Source organism: Drosophila sulfurigaster, chromosome 2R (assembly GCF_023558435.1).
Source record: "Drosophila sulfurigaster albostrigata strain 15112-1811.04 chromosome 2R, ASM2355843v2, whole genome shotgun sequence".
Lineage (NCBI taxonomy): Eukaryota > Metazoa > Arthropoda > Insecta > Diptera > Drosophilidae > Drosophila > Drosophila sulfurigaster.
Window position 1 is genome coordinate 32,622,726 of NC_084882.1, and position 18,993 is coordinate 32,641,718.

Genomic DNA, 18,993 nt, shown 5'->3' on the forward strand with positions numbered 1-18,993 from the left:
ACTTCTTTAATCCGTTTTCTTTACATTTCTTAAGAAAGTTTATGATTTACATTGTCGAAGGAAAGAAATCTAGTTAAAGTTTTTATTATTTTATTTGAAACTAAAATTAGCTTTTATGTTTCTATTTCATTTTTAATTTTAAAACTTTTAAGTTGAATAAGAACTTGTTTTACTACAATTTCAATTCATTCAACGAATTTAAGATGTTTTCTTTGCCTTTTCCTAATCCTTTAATTGATGACTACTTTTCACGTCATTCTCAATTTCCCTTTTCCTTCAAACTAATCTTTTAATTTCATTTCTTCTTTCTTTTCCCTTGTTTACAAAGGTCACAATTGGCAGTTTCAATAAGCTGTGAACCAGTGTTCAAAATCCTGTCTAGCTGCCAATATGTATTGTTGTTGTTTACGGTTCGGCGGCTCTTTGTTTGGGTTCAATTGAATAGGCAGCCGATTGGCCAAGTTTCAATGATAAAATATTTGCACATAAATGTCTTTCCATATACGCAATAAAATGTAATTCAATGTGGCTTTTCAGCCAGAAGGCAAAGCAAAAACTTTGAGACTAAGAAAGAGACTGACTCTGTGTGGACAACAAGAAGAACATCTTGTGGCCATAAGCAATAAACCGCAATGCGCTAATGTGACTGTTGGATAACCAAGAGAAAGAGAAAGAGATCGAGAAAGAGAACTCTTCTCTGTTGTGTTGGGATGCGTCCAAGTGGAACGCCTAATGTCAAACGCAATGCGAAAAGGATTAAAAAAAAGTCATTCAATTAAGAGAGGCAGACGACAAAGACGTCGCCAGTTACGGTTATTGGCAGCCAGTAACATTGGCTCCTCTGACTTATGGCCAACAACAACAGCAACACGAAGCAGGCAGCATCAACTCAGTTGTCGCTTTTAGCCTAAAAAACAAGTTTTGGCTAGCTGCCGAACAGGAAAGTCGCCGTTGCCACTGGCTGTTTGTCTTTGCCAGCTTATCTAATGGCATGGATAAACAAGGAAAGACAACGTTCGGCGACGATGATGATGGAGTTTTAGTTCCCCACGATGATGATGATGATGATGTTGTAGCTGACTGTCAACTCTCTGCGACTAAATGGGGACAACAACTGGTAAAGCGCGTTAGCTGAAATTAAGTAACTGCAATTTTCTGATAGCAACTTCTCAGTTGGTAGCAGACGCTGCTCTATGTTGGCCCTATCCTCATTTAGTCTGTGTGTGTGTGTGTGGGACGTCACAGTGTTGCAGCAATTAAAAGCCAAACTGAAACTCAAGTCAACTGAACTCAAGTCGAAGTGATTTCTCGTTAGCCAGAGGCCTCAACAGTCTCTCTCTATCTCTCTCTTTGTGTGTGGTCCACAACTTGTTTGACAACGACAAAGTTTCTACGTGAGTTGTGTGTGTGTGTGTGTGTGTGTGGTTGTGGCTATGTGGAGCACATTTTGCTGTGCAGAAGATGCTTTGGCACAGCTGGCAAATACCAGGAAACAACGGCCACAACATCAACCACAAAGACCACACACATGGTGCCGCCATCGAGCTTTCGAGTTCAGGTTTGAGGCCAAAACTCCGGATGGAGCAGATTATTATTTATGCATACGTGTGGCATGAGGCATGTGTGGCATGTACTAAACATGGCTAATGTACATATAATGTAACTCACCAAACGTATTTCGATTTCGGCATCGATGCGCGTGCGCAGCTTACGATTCGCATTCCCAAAGTCCAGATCCGAGCACAACAATTGCTCCTCCGCTTCACCGGAACCATCCAGGACATCCTCGCCATTGACAACTCCGACATCTCCGTTAAAGGAAACGGAACGCAGAGGCGTTGTTGGTGCCATGGGCATCAGCAGCAACTGTTTGCCCGCATCCTTGTACAGTTGTCGGACGCTGTGGGGTCGCGAGTCCTGGGTGAAGAGCTCCTGCTGGAATGACTTGTCCGAATCAAAGTGCTGCTTGCGTTGTGCAAAGGTGAGCAGGTCGCTTTCAGCTGCAAAACAAAGAGCAAAAAGAGAATGGAGTCACAAGATTAGTTGCGAGCACAAATAAACTCAAGAGGAAAGCACATCAAGTTGTCTGCAGTTATGGCTTAAACTGTTTTTTAGGATTATCATCGCATTCTGCACGTGCTTCTCGCACACTTTTCGTTATTAATAATAAAAGAACAGAACTATGTTTTATTCACACTTCGTTCCAAGTACAGCAATTGTGTCTGAGTGTGACTTGCTGCTGATTCACTTGGCTGTGACAACTTCTCTAAAGTGTTTTCACAGTTGACACATTGAGCGTATTATTTTATTTAAGCGCTCACTGCATCAAATTGCAGTGGAATGAAGACAGTCATCGTTAGGATAAAGATCAAATGAATACGATTTACATAAATTTAACTATTCATTACAATTTCTATCTTACTAAAAGATTAGTCAAAATTATTCATATTTTTATAGGCAATTTTTTCTTTTTCTTCTATTAATTTTAGTTTAATTTATTCATAATTTTATAGGCAAAAGAATTTTCTCAACTCTCTAAATTTAATTCATAAAAAGAACTCTTTCAGTTATGACTAGGAAATATTGTAAAGTCAATATCAAGTAGATGAACGTTGTAGAACACATATTATATTTGAATAAAATGTTGCTACAATTTTGTATTAATTATATAAAATATACCAAGAACCTTCTTTCTCTTTTAGTAATGGTGTGTAATTTATTCATATATCATATAGGCATTTCTTTACCTTCTATTAATATTACTAGAAGTTATTCTTCATTTCATAGGCACAATAACTTTCTGAACTATCTTAATCTTCTCTCCGACTTTTTTTAAATTAATTCATAAGAAGACGTGTTTTAGTTTATTACCAAGAAATATTATAATGTCAATATTAAATAATCTTGTTAAGCATATAACTAAATAGATAAAGATTTTGATGCAGTTTTATGTTTCAATGAAATTTTTAAACTTCTGTTATCTTTTCTTTTTCTGGTAATGTAGTAAAAATTTATTCATAATTTTATAGACAACAAAAACTTTCTAAATTCTTGTAAGCTTCCCTCAGACTTTTTGAAATTAATTCATAACTAGAAGTCTCTTAATTTTATGACAGCTGCATTTTCTACAGTTAACTTTGAATTAGCTTATTTATGCATACAATTAAAGAGATGAAGATGTTGATTAAAGGTGTGATACAAAATATTATTTGAATAACATTTCGATGAAACAACAGTGAAAAATGTCAATAATTATAAAAAGTTCTGATTTTAAACATGCTTGGGGGAAAAAGCTTTATTGTTTCATTAATATTTTGAAGCCCAATTAATAAATAATAAAAAACAGTAGATTTATTCGCTCATTTCATTTCATATTTCATTATAATAGAAAGCGTTTCATTAGCAATTAATTCGTATAATCTGAATATGTCTGCTGTTGCGTAAACTGATCTATTATCTGAGTCTGTGTTGCTTTAAATTCTCTCGTGACTCATGCCATGTGATGCCGATTATCAAATTGCTTTATAAGCAGAGTCTTTTTTATGCAATCTAATTGAAACAACATTTGTCCGCCCAGCTGCGTGTGATTTTCGAATGTTGCTCTTTCCACTTCAGACTTCTTTTTTTTAATTTTTTGTTCTACATAGTTCCCGCTTTTTTTTGTGTTAAAAATGATTGCGGCATTTGCTATGCGATTTTATTGCCTCGGGCTCTTCAAATGTTTACACGACAACACAGACGATGCTGCTGCTGCTGCTTCATTGTTTGCACTGATTTTCATATAAACAAAAATGGGAAGGAAAAAAGAACAAATAAGCGACTGCAAATAAATCAACACGCAAATTAATAGAGTGGAAAAATCGGTAAAGACCAAGGACAACACACACACAGTGCATAAATAAAAACCAACAAAAATAATGCGCATAAAATGCAATAAAGATGGAAAAACAAAAAAAAAAACTTAAATGATATGAGCCATGAAAAATGTAATTAACTTTAATCACCCAAGCAGACCGCAGAGCCACAACTACAACTGCAACTGCAACTCGAACATCAGCTGCAGCTTCAGTTCCAGTTGCAAGTTGCTCCCAACTAATATCAGTGGAGAAGAGAGGACTCCGATCTGTGTGCCAAGTCTGCAGCAAGTGCTGTGTGATGGGCACTTGCATATTTAATTCATATGACAGGGCGCTGCAAGTTTGCGAAATGAGAGACGGCAGACCGGCAGATGGATGAGGAATTGGATGAGGATGAGGGGAATGGCCGTTTGTCTTTCTGGCTGTCTGCACATTTTGCATTTAATAGGCGGCCATGTGGACGGTAATGAAAACAACAAAGCAGCGCAGAGTAAACCAGAGCAGCATAGTGCCCGAGGAGCAACAACAACAGGATGCAAGTACCAGGAACAGCAACTGCCACTCGTAGATTAACAAGGCAAAAAGCAAAGACACTTCAAGCAGGCGGCAGCTGGACCGCTGCCAGGCATACAACTACTCTACTCTATTCTACTCTGCTCTGCTCTGTGTTCCACTGCTAGATACAGTAGCCAACGCCAGGCCAGAAAGTCATCCGACTGAGCAGCGACAATGTCGACGACAAAAACAACCAAGCCCGAAAGCTACAGGCGAGTGTGATCGACTATAAGATACCCGCTGTTTCATTTGGTAGTAAAAAAAAATAAAAAAAACTTATTCATCAATAAGTTCAAAACAAGTAAGAAAGCTACAGGCTAGAATGCTCGACTATGAGATACCAAATTAAAAGTATGTGATCATTGTTATTAGTTATAATTAGGCTTGGTAAAGTCAAGAAGGCTGGACTCTGAGATACTCGCTGTTTACTTTTAGAGAAATGAAAAGTTTAAACTGATTTTTAAATAAGATTACAATTGTATATATTATCGCCTTGATTGAGCATTTTGAAATGATGTATTCTATCTTTAAAATCAGGCCTAAATTTAGATTTTGCGGTATGGTAAAGACGAGAAGGCTCGACTCTGAAAAACTGGCTGCTTAAACTTACAGAAATCAAATGTTTGACTGATTCTTCGAGTAGTATCAAATGCTTAGCCATCATATTATTTTCGTTTTAATTTGTTGTTATTTCAACAGTGTTAAAATGAAGCATGGTAAAGTCAAAAAAGCTCGACTGTTAAATATATTTTCAAGAATTAGAACAAGATAATAAATTAAATAGATTTATATAATATTTTATTTTATAATGGTTATCATTTATAATTATCATGTGTATTATCTTTATTATTTATTATTGTTTATACTAAAACTAATACACAGCAGCGTTAAAATGACGTTTCTGATATATATTTATTTGAGGGAGCCTTAAAGGCGTGGCGACCTTCTAAAACCAACTTTAACTGTGTATGACTGAAGTAATTACTTTAGTCACATTTTATAGCAGCAGCTTTTATGGTCTTGAAGATCTGCATATTTAAACAGGCGGACAGAAAGGCAGACAGATATTCCTACGCTGTCTTAGCTCACTAATCTGCAATATAAAATATACTTTATGACAGTTTCTGCCCGCAAGCTAAGTACATTCTCGTCAGCCACTAATTTATAATACCCTTTCAGCCGCAATGCGTAACGAGTGTGACAAGAACAACAACACCCAAAGAGCTGTAGCGCCTTGAAGCCTAGCGCTAAATTCAGGCAATTTTATGGCAGCCGGGCAACATTTTGACGTTGAATGTGGCAACTGGAAGATGCATGGGTCTGGGGCATGTTCGGGTCGAGAGTCCAAACAACAACAAGAACGAGAAGTGGATACAATTTTGCAATTCCATTTTTGTTTTTTGTTTTCGTAGCTGCCAGAAATTTCAAGTGCGCAGACAACATTGGCACGCAGATGCGTCTCCACTTGCTGCCCCAATGTTGCCAGCTCGTGTTGCACTTGACAGTGAGCACATGCCGAATCCAAGCAGCAACCAGCAGCGATGACAATTTGCATGCTCCACTCACTTCAGCCAAATGCGAAATTCAATTAAGAATGCTCAGGTGCATTTCGGCCATGGCCGGAAGCTGACAACGCTTCCGGAAATGACAAATTAACTGTGTAAAATGATTTGCAAAACTCTTTCACCATTTTTTGTTGTGTCGCATGTTTTTCTTTTTTTTTTTGGGTGGCGTCATCGTGTCTGTGTTGGGCTGTTGGTCATCGTCTGCAAGTCTGGCAATGAGTCTGTAACTTGTCTGCTAAGTTAAGTTATGTACGCCCGATTGGCCATTAAAAGTTCATGGCCAAAAGAGTATGAGAGAGATATGGAGAGAAAGCAAACATTACTCATGCAATGCATTGCAATTCCAAGATATCGATGGCCAAACAAAACGCAGATAGTATCAGGCGTAGAAATCAACAAATAATTCATTCCCCTTACAACTGAGGCAAATTCCCAGACAAAAGATTTCGTATTGCGCCTCAATTTGCCAAGATAGCAAAATTGTTATAGTAAATAAAAATTCACAACGTCATAAAAGACGCATGTGCTTTGCACATATGTATGTATACAACATTTTAATGGCCTATTCTTTTGTTCTCTTAAACTTTAAACTGATTGATCTCAGAATTCTATAAATGAAGCATTACGAAATTTGGTATGCAGGCGTATTTATAGCTTGGTTATCTGAATAACCAATTAAAACAACACCTTTTTTTTGGCATAATCAATTCTATATTTGCATATGAGTAACGTGAATATGGGCCTCAGCTATCGTATGGAACTCAGAAGTCTTTTGATTGAATGCCAAGTTAATGCAGAAAACTACGAAAGCTAACTCTAAATTCTAAATTGTTGTATATGAGTTCTAAATTTCTTTTTTTTAATACTATTTAAAAATACTAAAACAGTATACTTCTCAGTATATTTTCTTGTTAATAGTATCTTTAAAATACTAAAACAGTATATTTCTATTATAAAACTTTCCCAAAGTGAGATATAAATTTCTTGTTTATAGTATTTTAAAAATACTAAAGCTGTATCTTACTATTTTCTTTAAATGAGATCTAAATTTCCGGTTATTAGTATAATATTTTGAAAATACTAACACAGTATATTTCTACCATAACAAATTCGTAATCATAAGTTTTCTATATTATATTCTTCAATAAAATGGAAACACTTTATTTCAATCTTCATATTTATAAGTTAACATTTCTAAATTAAAATGTCAACTCATCTTTCTCAAATTTTCATTTATATTAAACGAGAACTTCACCCAGCTTCAATCCTTTTTTTTTGTATTTTCCATGAGTGCACAAACAGGATTAGTTGAAGCACCTTTGCAGTTATTTATCTTTAGTCAAAAGGAATCGCATTGACAGCCCAGAAGAGTAGAAAAAGGATATCGATAACTGTGCTCTCTTTGGGCATGTGGAGAGCAGGTTCGAACATATCACATATCATATTCAAGCTGGCGCCGTTGTCACTCGACAATTGACAATTGTCATGTCAATCTATGAAATTTATAGCATGGAACAAATCAAAACGCCAGACGAGAATGGATGCGAGACTGTTGTGTAGTCACACACACACACACACACACATAGACAGATATCAGAGAGCACGTCGTGTTGTGTCTCTGACAAAACCAATAAAGACCCCTAAAGCCAATATGGAGAGCACACTGAGTACTCGTATCTACTTACACACGTTGTCTGTCTGTCTGTCTGTCCGTCCATCTGTGATGTTGTAAGTATATATCATAGTAGCATATGAAAAGTGCATTTGCTGTTGCTCAGTGTGGCACATTGACACCAAAGCCGCAAATAAACGAGATTTTGCACAAGACGCTGGAATCAAATCTCGCAAATCGCACAAACCAAAAACTCAACCCGAAAGCCAAAAGCCAAAAACCAAATGCAAGCCAAAGCTGGCGCTGACATTTTATTAGAATCTGGTTCTGGCCATAAATTGACACCGCGTGTGCAGCAAGTGGGCGGTGTTGTGTGGTAATGAGGGAGGCGGAGGAGGAAGAGGAGGAGGGTGGAAGACTTCGCTCTCTCTCTCTCTCTTTCTGGTGGTACGTGCTATGTTGGCCGACACGTCGCTGTGGCAATGTATCTGTGTATCTGGCAGATACAATCTGTCATAGACTAACGCGCCACATTCTGCTCGAGCATAATTTGCGGCAAACAAGTTTCACACAAGGCACGTAGCAGGCAAGGAGTTGCATCAAGCACTCTTTTTACTTTTTACTCAACTGAACTTGCGAGATAATGTCTAAGCAGTAAATGATTTATAGGCAGGACAAGACTAGCGAAATATGTTGCTGTAATTGGAGGCAGCGAGTTCAATGCACCCGCTGTTTTGCTGTCGTTGTTGTTGTGGCCAAAAAAAACCTTAATTGCAACGAGTGGCAGTCAGCAAACTGACAAGATGCACAATTGAATCTCCAATCAGTTGACTGGCCATTTTAATTTAATTATTTAAAGCGAAAACAATTGCAAGCCGTGCGCTCTTCGAGTTGCAAGCTGCAAGCTGCTTGCTGCGGCTGTCAGTGTCGCCACAATCGCTGCCACAACTTGCTTGCCACTTGCTGCCCTTGGCCCTTGGCACACTGCCAGCCAGGCAGACAACGAGCCGCCAGCCTCAACGAGACAACCATCGACATCGTCACGGACATCAGCAGCCGGAGCAGCCTTTGGTCTCCAGGCAGCTGTGACGTGAAGACCACAGCGCAGCGTCGCCGCTGTGCGTAAGTGTCATAATAGCATTTAAAGCAATTACGGGTCACATTTTGGTCGCTCTCCGATTCAGCGGGGAGACACCACCACTGAACAACAGGAGTGGGCAACAAAAAAAAAAAGAAACGGGAAATGAAAGTCCTGCGACATCCGATGCGATAAAAATGTGATAAATTATTAATGAAAGCAACACTAACAAGACCAACAAAAAAGAGCAATAGTAATCTGAGAAAAGCCGAAGACTGAATACCCTAAAAGTTGGAAATCTCTACATTTAAATAGATTTTTTAATTTTCATCGAATTAATTAGAAATTTTATTGCAATAAATTCGATTAAATTTTACGATTTTAAAAATTCGAAGACTTTTTCAAATGTATATTTAAAATTTGCGAGTTTATCGATATGTATTCAATATGAACTCTAATTTATTTTCTGTCTACTAAAAGTGTAAATTTACTAAACATAATTCATATTTCATTTATTCAGTATTATGTCTCTCTTACTTAAATTATAATTGATTCATTTTTTAAAATGATTCCTATTTATTATTGTAAGCGACCAGTTCGATAATTAACTAAACTCCCCAAAATTGCGATTACAGCGCACCCTCCAAATTATCGATAAAACTGAGAACCAGCAGTGCATCTCAAACTGTGTGCGCACTCAACCTTAGTTAATTGGGCTAAGGTCAAAAGAGCACTTGAAAAACTTTTCACAGTGTCGTAGTTAATTTATCAATGTTGAAGGCGACTTATCACAAAAAATAGGAAAACAGCAAACGCAACAAGCCAAGTCACACACACGCTCAGACACTGTGGTTATAAATGATGAGTCTGGGACAAACTGGCGTTACCTGAAAAGCCAAGCTTATCACATTGTCTGGCCCGGCTTTAACAAGCGATGATTTATGTGTAGAGTCGCTGCTGCTGCCGCTGTTGTTGTTGTTGTTGAGCTTAAAGCCAAAGCAGCGAAAAATTTGTAGGCAAGAGAGCTTTACATATTATAACATAACATACATAAATAGCACAGCGAGAAACAGTTACAAAGGGCGTGAGACTGTGTGAGTGTATGTAAGTGTGCGTACGGTGTAGTCACATGTGCTTTATTGCCAGCAGCGGCAAAAGCAAAAGCAAGAAAAAAAAAAGTTTTTATGCGGCAAACTCTCTGGTTGCTATTTTAGCAAATTTTCGCATGCCAACAAAAGGCAGGCGACGTTTTGAGGGCATAAATTGCAAAGCCAACAACAGCTACAGCAACACCAACAACAAGAAAGGCAAAGCAGCAACAAAAGCTCGACAAATTTATGCAATGTAACGGCAATAGAGCAACAGCAGCAGAGCATGAAAAGCCGAAAGGGACAGCGTGTGTGTTTGAGGAGGTGAGTGCATAAGAAAAAGTGAGTGTGTGAGTGAGTGAGAGGAGTAGTAGTAACAGCAGTAGCAATCAACGAGCAAAATGTTGCTCGTAAAGCGACCGAAATGTTGCCAGCGAAATCCGAAAACAACAAAAAGTTGACAACGTTAACTGGCAACACTACGAGACGAAACGAAATATGGAAAACCAAAAGAGAAGTGACAAAATTGGTTTTGGCTCTGTCATTTAGCTCGTTTCAAATCTCATTAAAACCGTTGCTAAAACCAAGCTCAGCCCCAGAGGGCACTCAACAACAGCAGCAACAATAACAACAACAACAACAGCAAACGACGTGCAGTTTGCCAAAAGCCGGCGATTGACTTCTACAGCTGCGCTATTAAAACTGATTTATGCGACTCGCTCGCATCGTTTGCCACTGTTGTTGTTAGTGTTGTTCCATTGTTGTTGTTGTCGCCGTATCAATGCCCGAGGCACACCCACGCACTCTGGATTGCCCAAAAATGGGCAAGTCACGTGATTTGCTGCCCATAATAAAACCCATAAAAGTTCGATGCGTCGTCGTCTGCGGTTTCTCATACATCGTCTGGTGGTGGAGACCAAACTACCATAGGGTTAAATCTTATAGGCAGACAACGAGCGAGCGAGCGAACCGAGCTAAGCTAATCAACTGACTTATACTTTTATAACTACTTATGACAATGATCGCAGATAACGCACGGCTGGCCATCAGTTCCACTTGGAATGGAATGCTGAAGGGGTTTGCCTCAATTTTAAGATTATTTTTTTTGTGTATATCGTAGTTTATTTATTGCACGGCAAACTGGAAATGTTGACCCAGCAAATAGATAAAAGATATTCGGCATACTAGAAAAGACTTTAAATAGATTTCAATTTAAATTAGGAAAGGGTTTTATCAAAAGAGGAAATACAAGATTTTGATTCTTTCTATGAAACGAAAAACGAGAAAAGTTTACCGATATAAAAGATATTCGGTATACAAAAGACTTTAAATAGTTTTTTAATTTAAATTAGAAAACTATTTCATCAAAAGAATACCGCTCTTTTATACAATATTTTTGAGATTATTAGAAAAGTTCAACAAAGAAATAAATAACAAGAAGTATTTAAATTTGTTCAATGTTAAATAGAGAAAATATTTTATCAATAGAGGAAACAAAAATTTTACGAAATAAGGTAGTTTTTAATTGAAATGGATAAAACATTTTTTGTTTATAAAGGGCTTTAAATATATTTTGCTACAGATTAGAAAAATCAAATAAGATAATAGAAGAATTTATTCTTTATTTCTATTTAATTTTAAATGGTAATCATAACTGGAAAAGAATTGTTTTATTGTTCTTTTGAAGAAATTTCCTTGTTAAGCCTCAAATGAAATGTCTACTAAAAAACATGCTGAATGTTTAGTCGGTTTAATGAAATTATTACACTTTCATTCTACGCACAGGAAATAAATTATTTTCCTGTCTCACTTGTTAGCTCTTCCTCCTTGTCTTGGGCTGTTTTGATCCCTCACGACTTGTTCCACTTTTGATTAAACAATTGGCAAAGTCGACCTCCCACACTCTTAATTAAGTTTTGTTGTTTTTGTGAATCATTTTTATGAGCCCGAGACAATTTGCCTTTTTATTTAAATTAATTGACCTCTGTCGCTTGTCTTGACAGCAATTAGCGTATTTCTTTTGCCCTAATTAATAAATGTTTTCAAGTCGGACTTTCAAGTAGCGCAGAGTAAGTGTAAAAACTTCCGTTGTCCGATAGTGTGGTGACTTTACGACCATGTAAGCTAATTAAAGATGAAAAAAGAAAAGCAGTTAAATTCGCTGCTAAACATTTCGAGTGTCGCCCCAACAAAGTCGTGAATACACCCACGCTTCACAGGCTGACGATGTGTTTAATTTCAATTTCAATCATGAGTCTGTCGCGTCTATCAATCGATTTTACAGCCCCGGGACCGAACATAAACATTCTGGGCAACGGGAAAAATTGAATGAAAAATGCATTTCACACTGGGAAATGTCTGCCTGCTGTTGTTGTTTTTCTTCTCTGGTAGTTGCGGCCAATAAATTTAAGTGACATGCGTTTTTCAGCGAGTACCCGCGGGATAAGTTCACTTAACATTACATCAGCTACGGGCAGACAAAGACAACAGAAGTGAGAGAGAGAGAGAGGCAGCTATGCGATCAGCGAGACTGATATCATTAAGAGCAACATCCTCCATCCTCGAGAACTGGGTCCCAACCAAATACCCTCTTGCACCCTCTGCGGAAGTGTTTGCCACGGGGGTTAAAAATAAATACGGCAGCCAAACAATTTTATTGGGTTTTTCTCTAGTCTAAAATTAAACGCAATGCCCAAAAATTTTCTCGCTTGACAATCTTTCACATCTTTCTCCCCGCCGCCTGTGGCAACCACTTTAATGTGTGCTCCCTTTTATTTTTCGTCGACTCTTCCGCTCTCTTTCTCTTTCTCTCTCTCGCACTCTAAGACTGCATTTCGTATGCTGTGTGACATTTTCCATTTTTGGGGGAAACGCTGGATTTTCTTCTCATTTTTTTTTTACAGCTCATTTGCTTTGCACCTTTCAGTGTGTGTTTATGTTATTTTGAATTTGCCTTTTTTTATGCTAGAGACAAAAAAAAATGATGCAGCTGACACTTGAAGATTATGGCAAATGTTTGATTTGAACTTGAAAAGAATAGAGCGCTGTCTTCTGACGACAGATGGAGGAAGAAACGGAGAGGATGTGTGTTGTGTCTGAGTTATGGGCGCGATATCCGGCTTAGGCCTACTCCACTATAGATAGCAAAGCGAAGCAACAAGAGCTCCACAAATGTTTATTAAGATTTACAAAAGCAGCCAAACCACATTGTCTTAGCCTGTCTGACTGTGTGGGTGTAAGTGTGTGTCTGTGTGTGTTTGTATCTGTGTTGCTTCAATTGTCTTTAAGTATATCTCGCTGCTATGGAAATGGGCAGCAGCAGTTGGCCCTAGGCCTCAACTCGGCAATTGAGTTAGCATTGAGTAGTTCAATTGAAGTACACACCACGAGAGCCTCACTCGACTCTCGTCTGAGACCCAAAACGAGTTTGGCATTTCGTGGAAGACTTGTTCAACGAAAAAAATAAGAAATAAAAGAAAACTCTGAGCTGAGAGTCGAGGGTATCCCGCTGGGCTGCCTATCCATATGCCACACCATCAAACAACAATCTTTAAAAGTATCTGTAACTGTCTCTGTAGTTGTATCTCAACATGTTATCTACGTAGTCACATTACAAGCACACGCTCTCGATCTCTCTCTCTCTCTCTCTCTCTCTCTCTCTGTATCCATCAAAGACTTGGGAACTGCGAGTACATTAGCTGGTTGGGGGCATTCTTCCATTATGGGGCGACAGCCTTGAACTATGCTCGAAACTACCTACTCAAGCTGAGCTTGGGAACATGACTGAAGCTTCGGCACTTATATAAACAGCACATAAAAGAAACTTACATAAGTAGGTAGCAGGCAGAGTTTGGCAGATGGCAGCACACATAATAAAGTTGTTATGTAGAAAGTCTTATAAAAGGTATACAACAGACTCCCTTACAGAACTTTGCAAGGTTGTAAAAATTTACCAACTTTCATTTAGTTAACAGAGTTGCTTTATAGTCATTAAAAGCATCTGATCCCACCGTAGCAATTACTTTAGTTTATAAGCATAAATTAATGAGCTTTTTGTAATTACTTTTTTTCTACAAAATCGTATATTATGTTCCTTATATTGTTGTAAAATACAAAATTAGTCTCTTATCTTTATTTTCATAATTTCAAACGCCAATTCATAATTTGAGAACTCACATGAACACATTTCTTTTCTAATAAAGGAACTAATTATCTAACTTAAGCAACTTTCTAACATTCTCGTGATCTGTAGCTTAACACAGCTATGTTAGTTTACATACACCAAAAGTTAACATAAGCAACATTTGTACAACAACTTCACTAATCATTCTTTTAAGTGCGATCATTTTCCAACTTTTACAACAAAGTTATCTTAAAGTTTTTGTAATTTTTCACATTTCTACATCTATAGCAACTCTCTAACATTAACTTCCTTAACTTAACATTGCAATGTTAGTTTACATAAGCCAACAGTTAGCAAAGGCAACTGTAACATTAACATCTGTAACTTAACATATCTCTGTTAGTTGCCATAAACAAACATTTATCATGCCCAAATAACTTTATCTGTGCTTGCGCAATAACTTTTCTAATCTCTTCTTTTTTTGGGTGCGATCATCTGACTATATTTGCTCTTCAAGTTATCTTTCACAGTTTCCGCTAATTGGCCCTTAACACACTTTTTAGAGGCAATTTTCTCACAAGTCTAGTTAACTTCGCAGTCTTGGAAGTAATTTGCCGCTTTAGCGAGCTCAACACTCTTTTGTTTTTATGTTTTAATGTGATGATCTCATTGTAGGCAAAGCAAAATAAAAAACGTCACTGTTTTAATTACTCGACTAGCTCTCTAATTACGCGGCAGAGAAGAGTCTGCGAATGCTGGAGTGACATTAAGTAGACGTAATTCAAGCCATAAGCCAAGCTAATCAAATTCACGCATAGGCTCAAGAACTTGAGGGCTTAAGCCGCTATTCAATTACAAAGTCAGGCGCTATTGAAAAGTGAATTAGCATTAGGAATTAGGCATTAGGCATTTAGATTTATGCGTTGCCTGCCTGCCACTTATGGGTGCAAATCCTCGCGAGGCGATTCTCAAAGCGAGGCAAGGCGAGGCGAGTCTTGAGCCTGTCGAGGCGTGTCACATTACACGGAGACCCTGTGGCTGGGTCACAGCAACATGGCGAGGTTCAAGCAGCCCGCGTAATGCATTTTGCATTAACTTTTTTTGCAACAACAGCAGCAGCAGCAAGGAGCCAACAATGCCAAGTGGCAAGTTGCAATAAGGGTGAGGCACAGTCACAGGCGCGTCACATCAAGGGGGGCATGAGGCAGGGTCGCGAGTGCCTGCCAGTCTGGCAGTTGGAATTGCAACTCCAACTCCGGTTGCAACTTCAACTTCAACACCATCGCTGACTGGGTATTAAATTCACTCAGCACCAAAAGCTCGCAAGTGTTTTTTTTTTCTTTTTTCTGCTTCTGTTTTTGCAACTTTTTTTCTTTAGCGCGCGACAGTTTTTCGCAAAGTTTTCTGACACGTGTTAAAAATAAATGAAACAAGTAAACAGAGCACAGAAGGTGACATGGGAAATGCCCTATAAATATTTAAAAAGCAACTCAGGTGTTGCAGCTTTATACAAAGTTTTGTAATACAGACTCGACTCTATATATTTGTTTATCACAATTTTAGGTACTTAGTGCACATTAGCAATAATTATAAACACAGCGTAAATATAAATAAAATACACACATTTTTCTGAAATATTTTCCGATTGAATCATCAAGTTAAGTAAATAAATATAAAAGAAATCTTTTGACTCATTGAATCATCAAAATAGAAATCTCTAAATTTTGCTAGTTTAATAATAGAAACAGCTTAAGGAAAAAGCTAAATTGCTTGCAAAAGAAACTGTTATTTCATTGATTAAACATTTCTTATTTAAAAATGGAATTAAAAGTAATAAAATACGCTTCGTAACAATTGGTATTAGAATATTAAAAGACTTCATATATCAAGTCTTACATAATTTCCTATTTTTTGAAGATTTACATAGGTAAACTTCGATTGAAAATGTCGAAATACATTATTTTTTAATTACTTATTAATGTCTACTTAAAAAGAATATATCTAAAGAAAACTTGGTTATGAATTAATAAAATATTTGCAAAATGTGAGATCTCATAATAAATGTTGATTAATTATATTCAGGCTTTTATTTGGACAGTATTTATTACATAAAGTGAGAGTTAAGGACATATAATAACAACTGCAAATACCCCATGACACCTTGGGAAGCCAGAGGGCATCGGAAGAAGCCTTGTTGCCTCGGCGGTGCGCCTTAAAGTAGACAACAGGAAATACTGCAAACATTTGGCAACACTTCGTCCGAAAAACGGGAAGAAAAAAAACAGAAAAAAACACAAATGAAGCGAACAGAGTGTGAGAACAACGACGACACAGGGGTGTGTTGAAGTTCAAGAAAAAAATGGAAGTGAAGAAGGATAAAAACATACCAAAGAATAAGGCAAGAATTCCCCCTTGAAACAAAAGGCAAAAACAAGGAGAACCGAGCACAACGAAAAAGTGCCGGTAAAAATTCCCAGGGCAGGTACAGAATAAATAGGGAAAGGAAGGGAAGGAGAGGAGAGGAGAAGCAAAGGCAGGGCAAGGAACAGGAACTGCAAGCAAGGAAACAGAGTCTTAGGGTAAACAAAGTAGAGAGCGTGCCCATAGCGAAGACATGTCCTTGCCCATCTCTCTCGCTCTCTCCTTCGCTCTCTCTCTCTCTCTGGGAAACAAACTGCAAAAAAGGCTGTGAATGAAACTCGAACGTTGAAGAAACATCACACTTATGCATCATCATTCATTTCTCATATGCCACAAAGACATCGAAGACTCGAGGATTTTTATGGTTTCCTGTGCTGTGCTGCAGCAGAGCAAAGACGTCACTGCTGTCGAAGCCCTTGTGAGGCTATTAAATTACACGAGAGTTGCACAAAAGAGCTGCACTGCACAAATATTTGCATGCAACTCATTACGCGCAGCCACAGATACAACACAGATGCAGATACACAGATACAGATACAAAGATACTAGATACAAATTGCAGAGCACAGAGCGCAGAGCGAACGTAGTTTGTTTGCAACTCGATAAGCAGTTAATTGCTTAGACAAATGCCGCACAAAGCTGCACATAATTGAATCCAAACAACACAACAACAAATGCTTTTATTTATAGACCAAGCGAGAGAGGTGGACAAAGAGAGCGGGGAGAGGGGAAAGTGCGGGGGTGAAACTCTCTATGGCTCCCCTGGGCCACATTGCAATTGTCATGCGGCAAATGTTTTCGTTATTTATGTTGATGTACAAATTTAGAAAGTTTCTTTTTCAGTCTGTTGTTTTTAGGAGCTTTGCTTGAACTTTTGAACTTGCGGCTTTGCAACACACAACGGATATCGAATATCGGTTGACAATTTGCAATTGGCAAAAGCGACCACAAAACCGATTCGGTTGCATTCAGTTTAATTACAGGCCCATAGAAAGTTGGCCAAGAAGCGCACTCCACAAGTCCTGATCAAGCAAAAGTGTGTTCTGTGTCTCTGTGGCAAGGTGCAGTAGCCAAAAATAAAACAAGTCTAAAGATTTGTCCCAGCTCACAAAGTGAAAGGCCCAAAGTCAGCAGCTCACGGTTTTGGCCTATGTTGGTGGGGTTCAAACTGTGTCAACTTTCCCAAAACAAGACAACAGCAAAGAATGTGACACTCTTAGATTTAAATAGAGATGGTTGGGGGGAGGGGAGGGGAGGAAGCGTGCACTTGAAGGCAGACACAACTAATATGTCTCCCTCTACTTATCACACTTTTATCTCTCTGTCTGTCGCTTATCGTTTAGTCATTAAGTGCAGACGACGTGAACATAATCAAGAGTGGGAAAGGGGAAAGAGGGAAAGACGGTCTCGAGGAAATGTGCAATTTAAGGTGTCTGCTGACAACATAAACAGGCATCAAGTGCAGCTAGAGATAGAGATAGAGAGGGAGATAGAGATAGCAGTAGAGGGAAGGAAAGGGAAGTCAGCACATTTAGTGGAAAACAACTTAACTGTCTTCTGTCTAACAGAAGTGTGCACATCCTTGAGCCCAGGCCAGACAAGCTGCCACTCTCCCCACACCTCTCCCCCTCCTCTGTCATTCCCCACAAACTCAAACAGACGTAATTATGCCTCATTATGCGACTTGCATCTCTCTCTCTGCCTCGGACTGCGTCTCGTCTCGTTAATGTCTTCGACAAACAGCCGATGGCATTGTAAACAGCAAACAGCAACAGCAACAATATAATGAAATTGTAAATACATTAATTGTAAACATTTGAACGGCCGCAGTCACAAATATTTGTCGCCCAACTGCCGTCTTTAATCACACAATTTTGTAGTTTTTTTAAATACACTTTGCTGCAGGGCAACAAACTTGTTGAGACACACTAAAGATAGATTGATTATTTGACAATTTTCAACAAGAAGATTAATATTAATTAAACGGTTTTGTATTCCCATTGAATATCGATTATAGTTTGTTTAAAAAAGAATATATAAAAAAGGAACTTAAAATTTCCCATTCTATTGATATAGAATATCAATCAAATTTGAAGTGAAATGTTTATTATATTTTTATAGTTTACTTTAAAAATAATTAATAAAAAGATAATCTTAAAACTTCCTAAATGAAGCTAAAGATCAGTTCAAAAATATTTTAAGGATTAACAGTTTAGTTTTCTTTCATAATATCTACTATATATTTAGAAAACTGTTTATTATATATTATTTCTAGATATCTTAAAAATTCTTAATAAAGAGACTAAGCTACATAATTTAATATCAATTTATAAGTAAACATTTTTGGTTTCCTCCTTTAAAACCAAACATCAATCATTTATGTATTAATTTTCATTTTTAATCGTAATTCTTTTACAACTGACTTAAAAACCTGTGAAGAGCATTCGCAGTTCGTCAACCACAAAAAAACTTGACTGCACTTTTCGTGTATCTCTTTGGTTTTTCTTCTTGTTGAAAACATTTCGAGTATTTCAAAATATTCAATGCTGTCAACACTTTGGCAGTCGACTCGAGTCGCGCGTCGTGTACTTGGACATTTGACATTTTTCCTTTGCCCAGCGCAAACAAATCGTAAATAAAAACTGATAAAAAAAAAACTGAAAATCATGAGACAATCTTCTCTGGCTGGGAACT

At 37.7% G+C, this 18,993-nt stretch overlaps 1 protein-coding gene across 1 annotated transcript in view; it reads right to left on the bottom strand.

The window, feature by feature from the left end:
* The window catches only part of LOC133839156 (uncharacterized), a 46,787-nt gene that overhangs the window by 12,112 nt on the left and 15,682 nt on the right, over window positions 1-18,993 (bottom strand). The window contains 1 exon segment of the mRNA XM_062270511.1: window positions 1,669-2,000. Coding sequence (XP_062126495.1) covers window positions 1,669-2,000 — 332 coding nt within the window.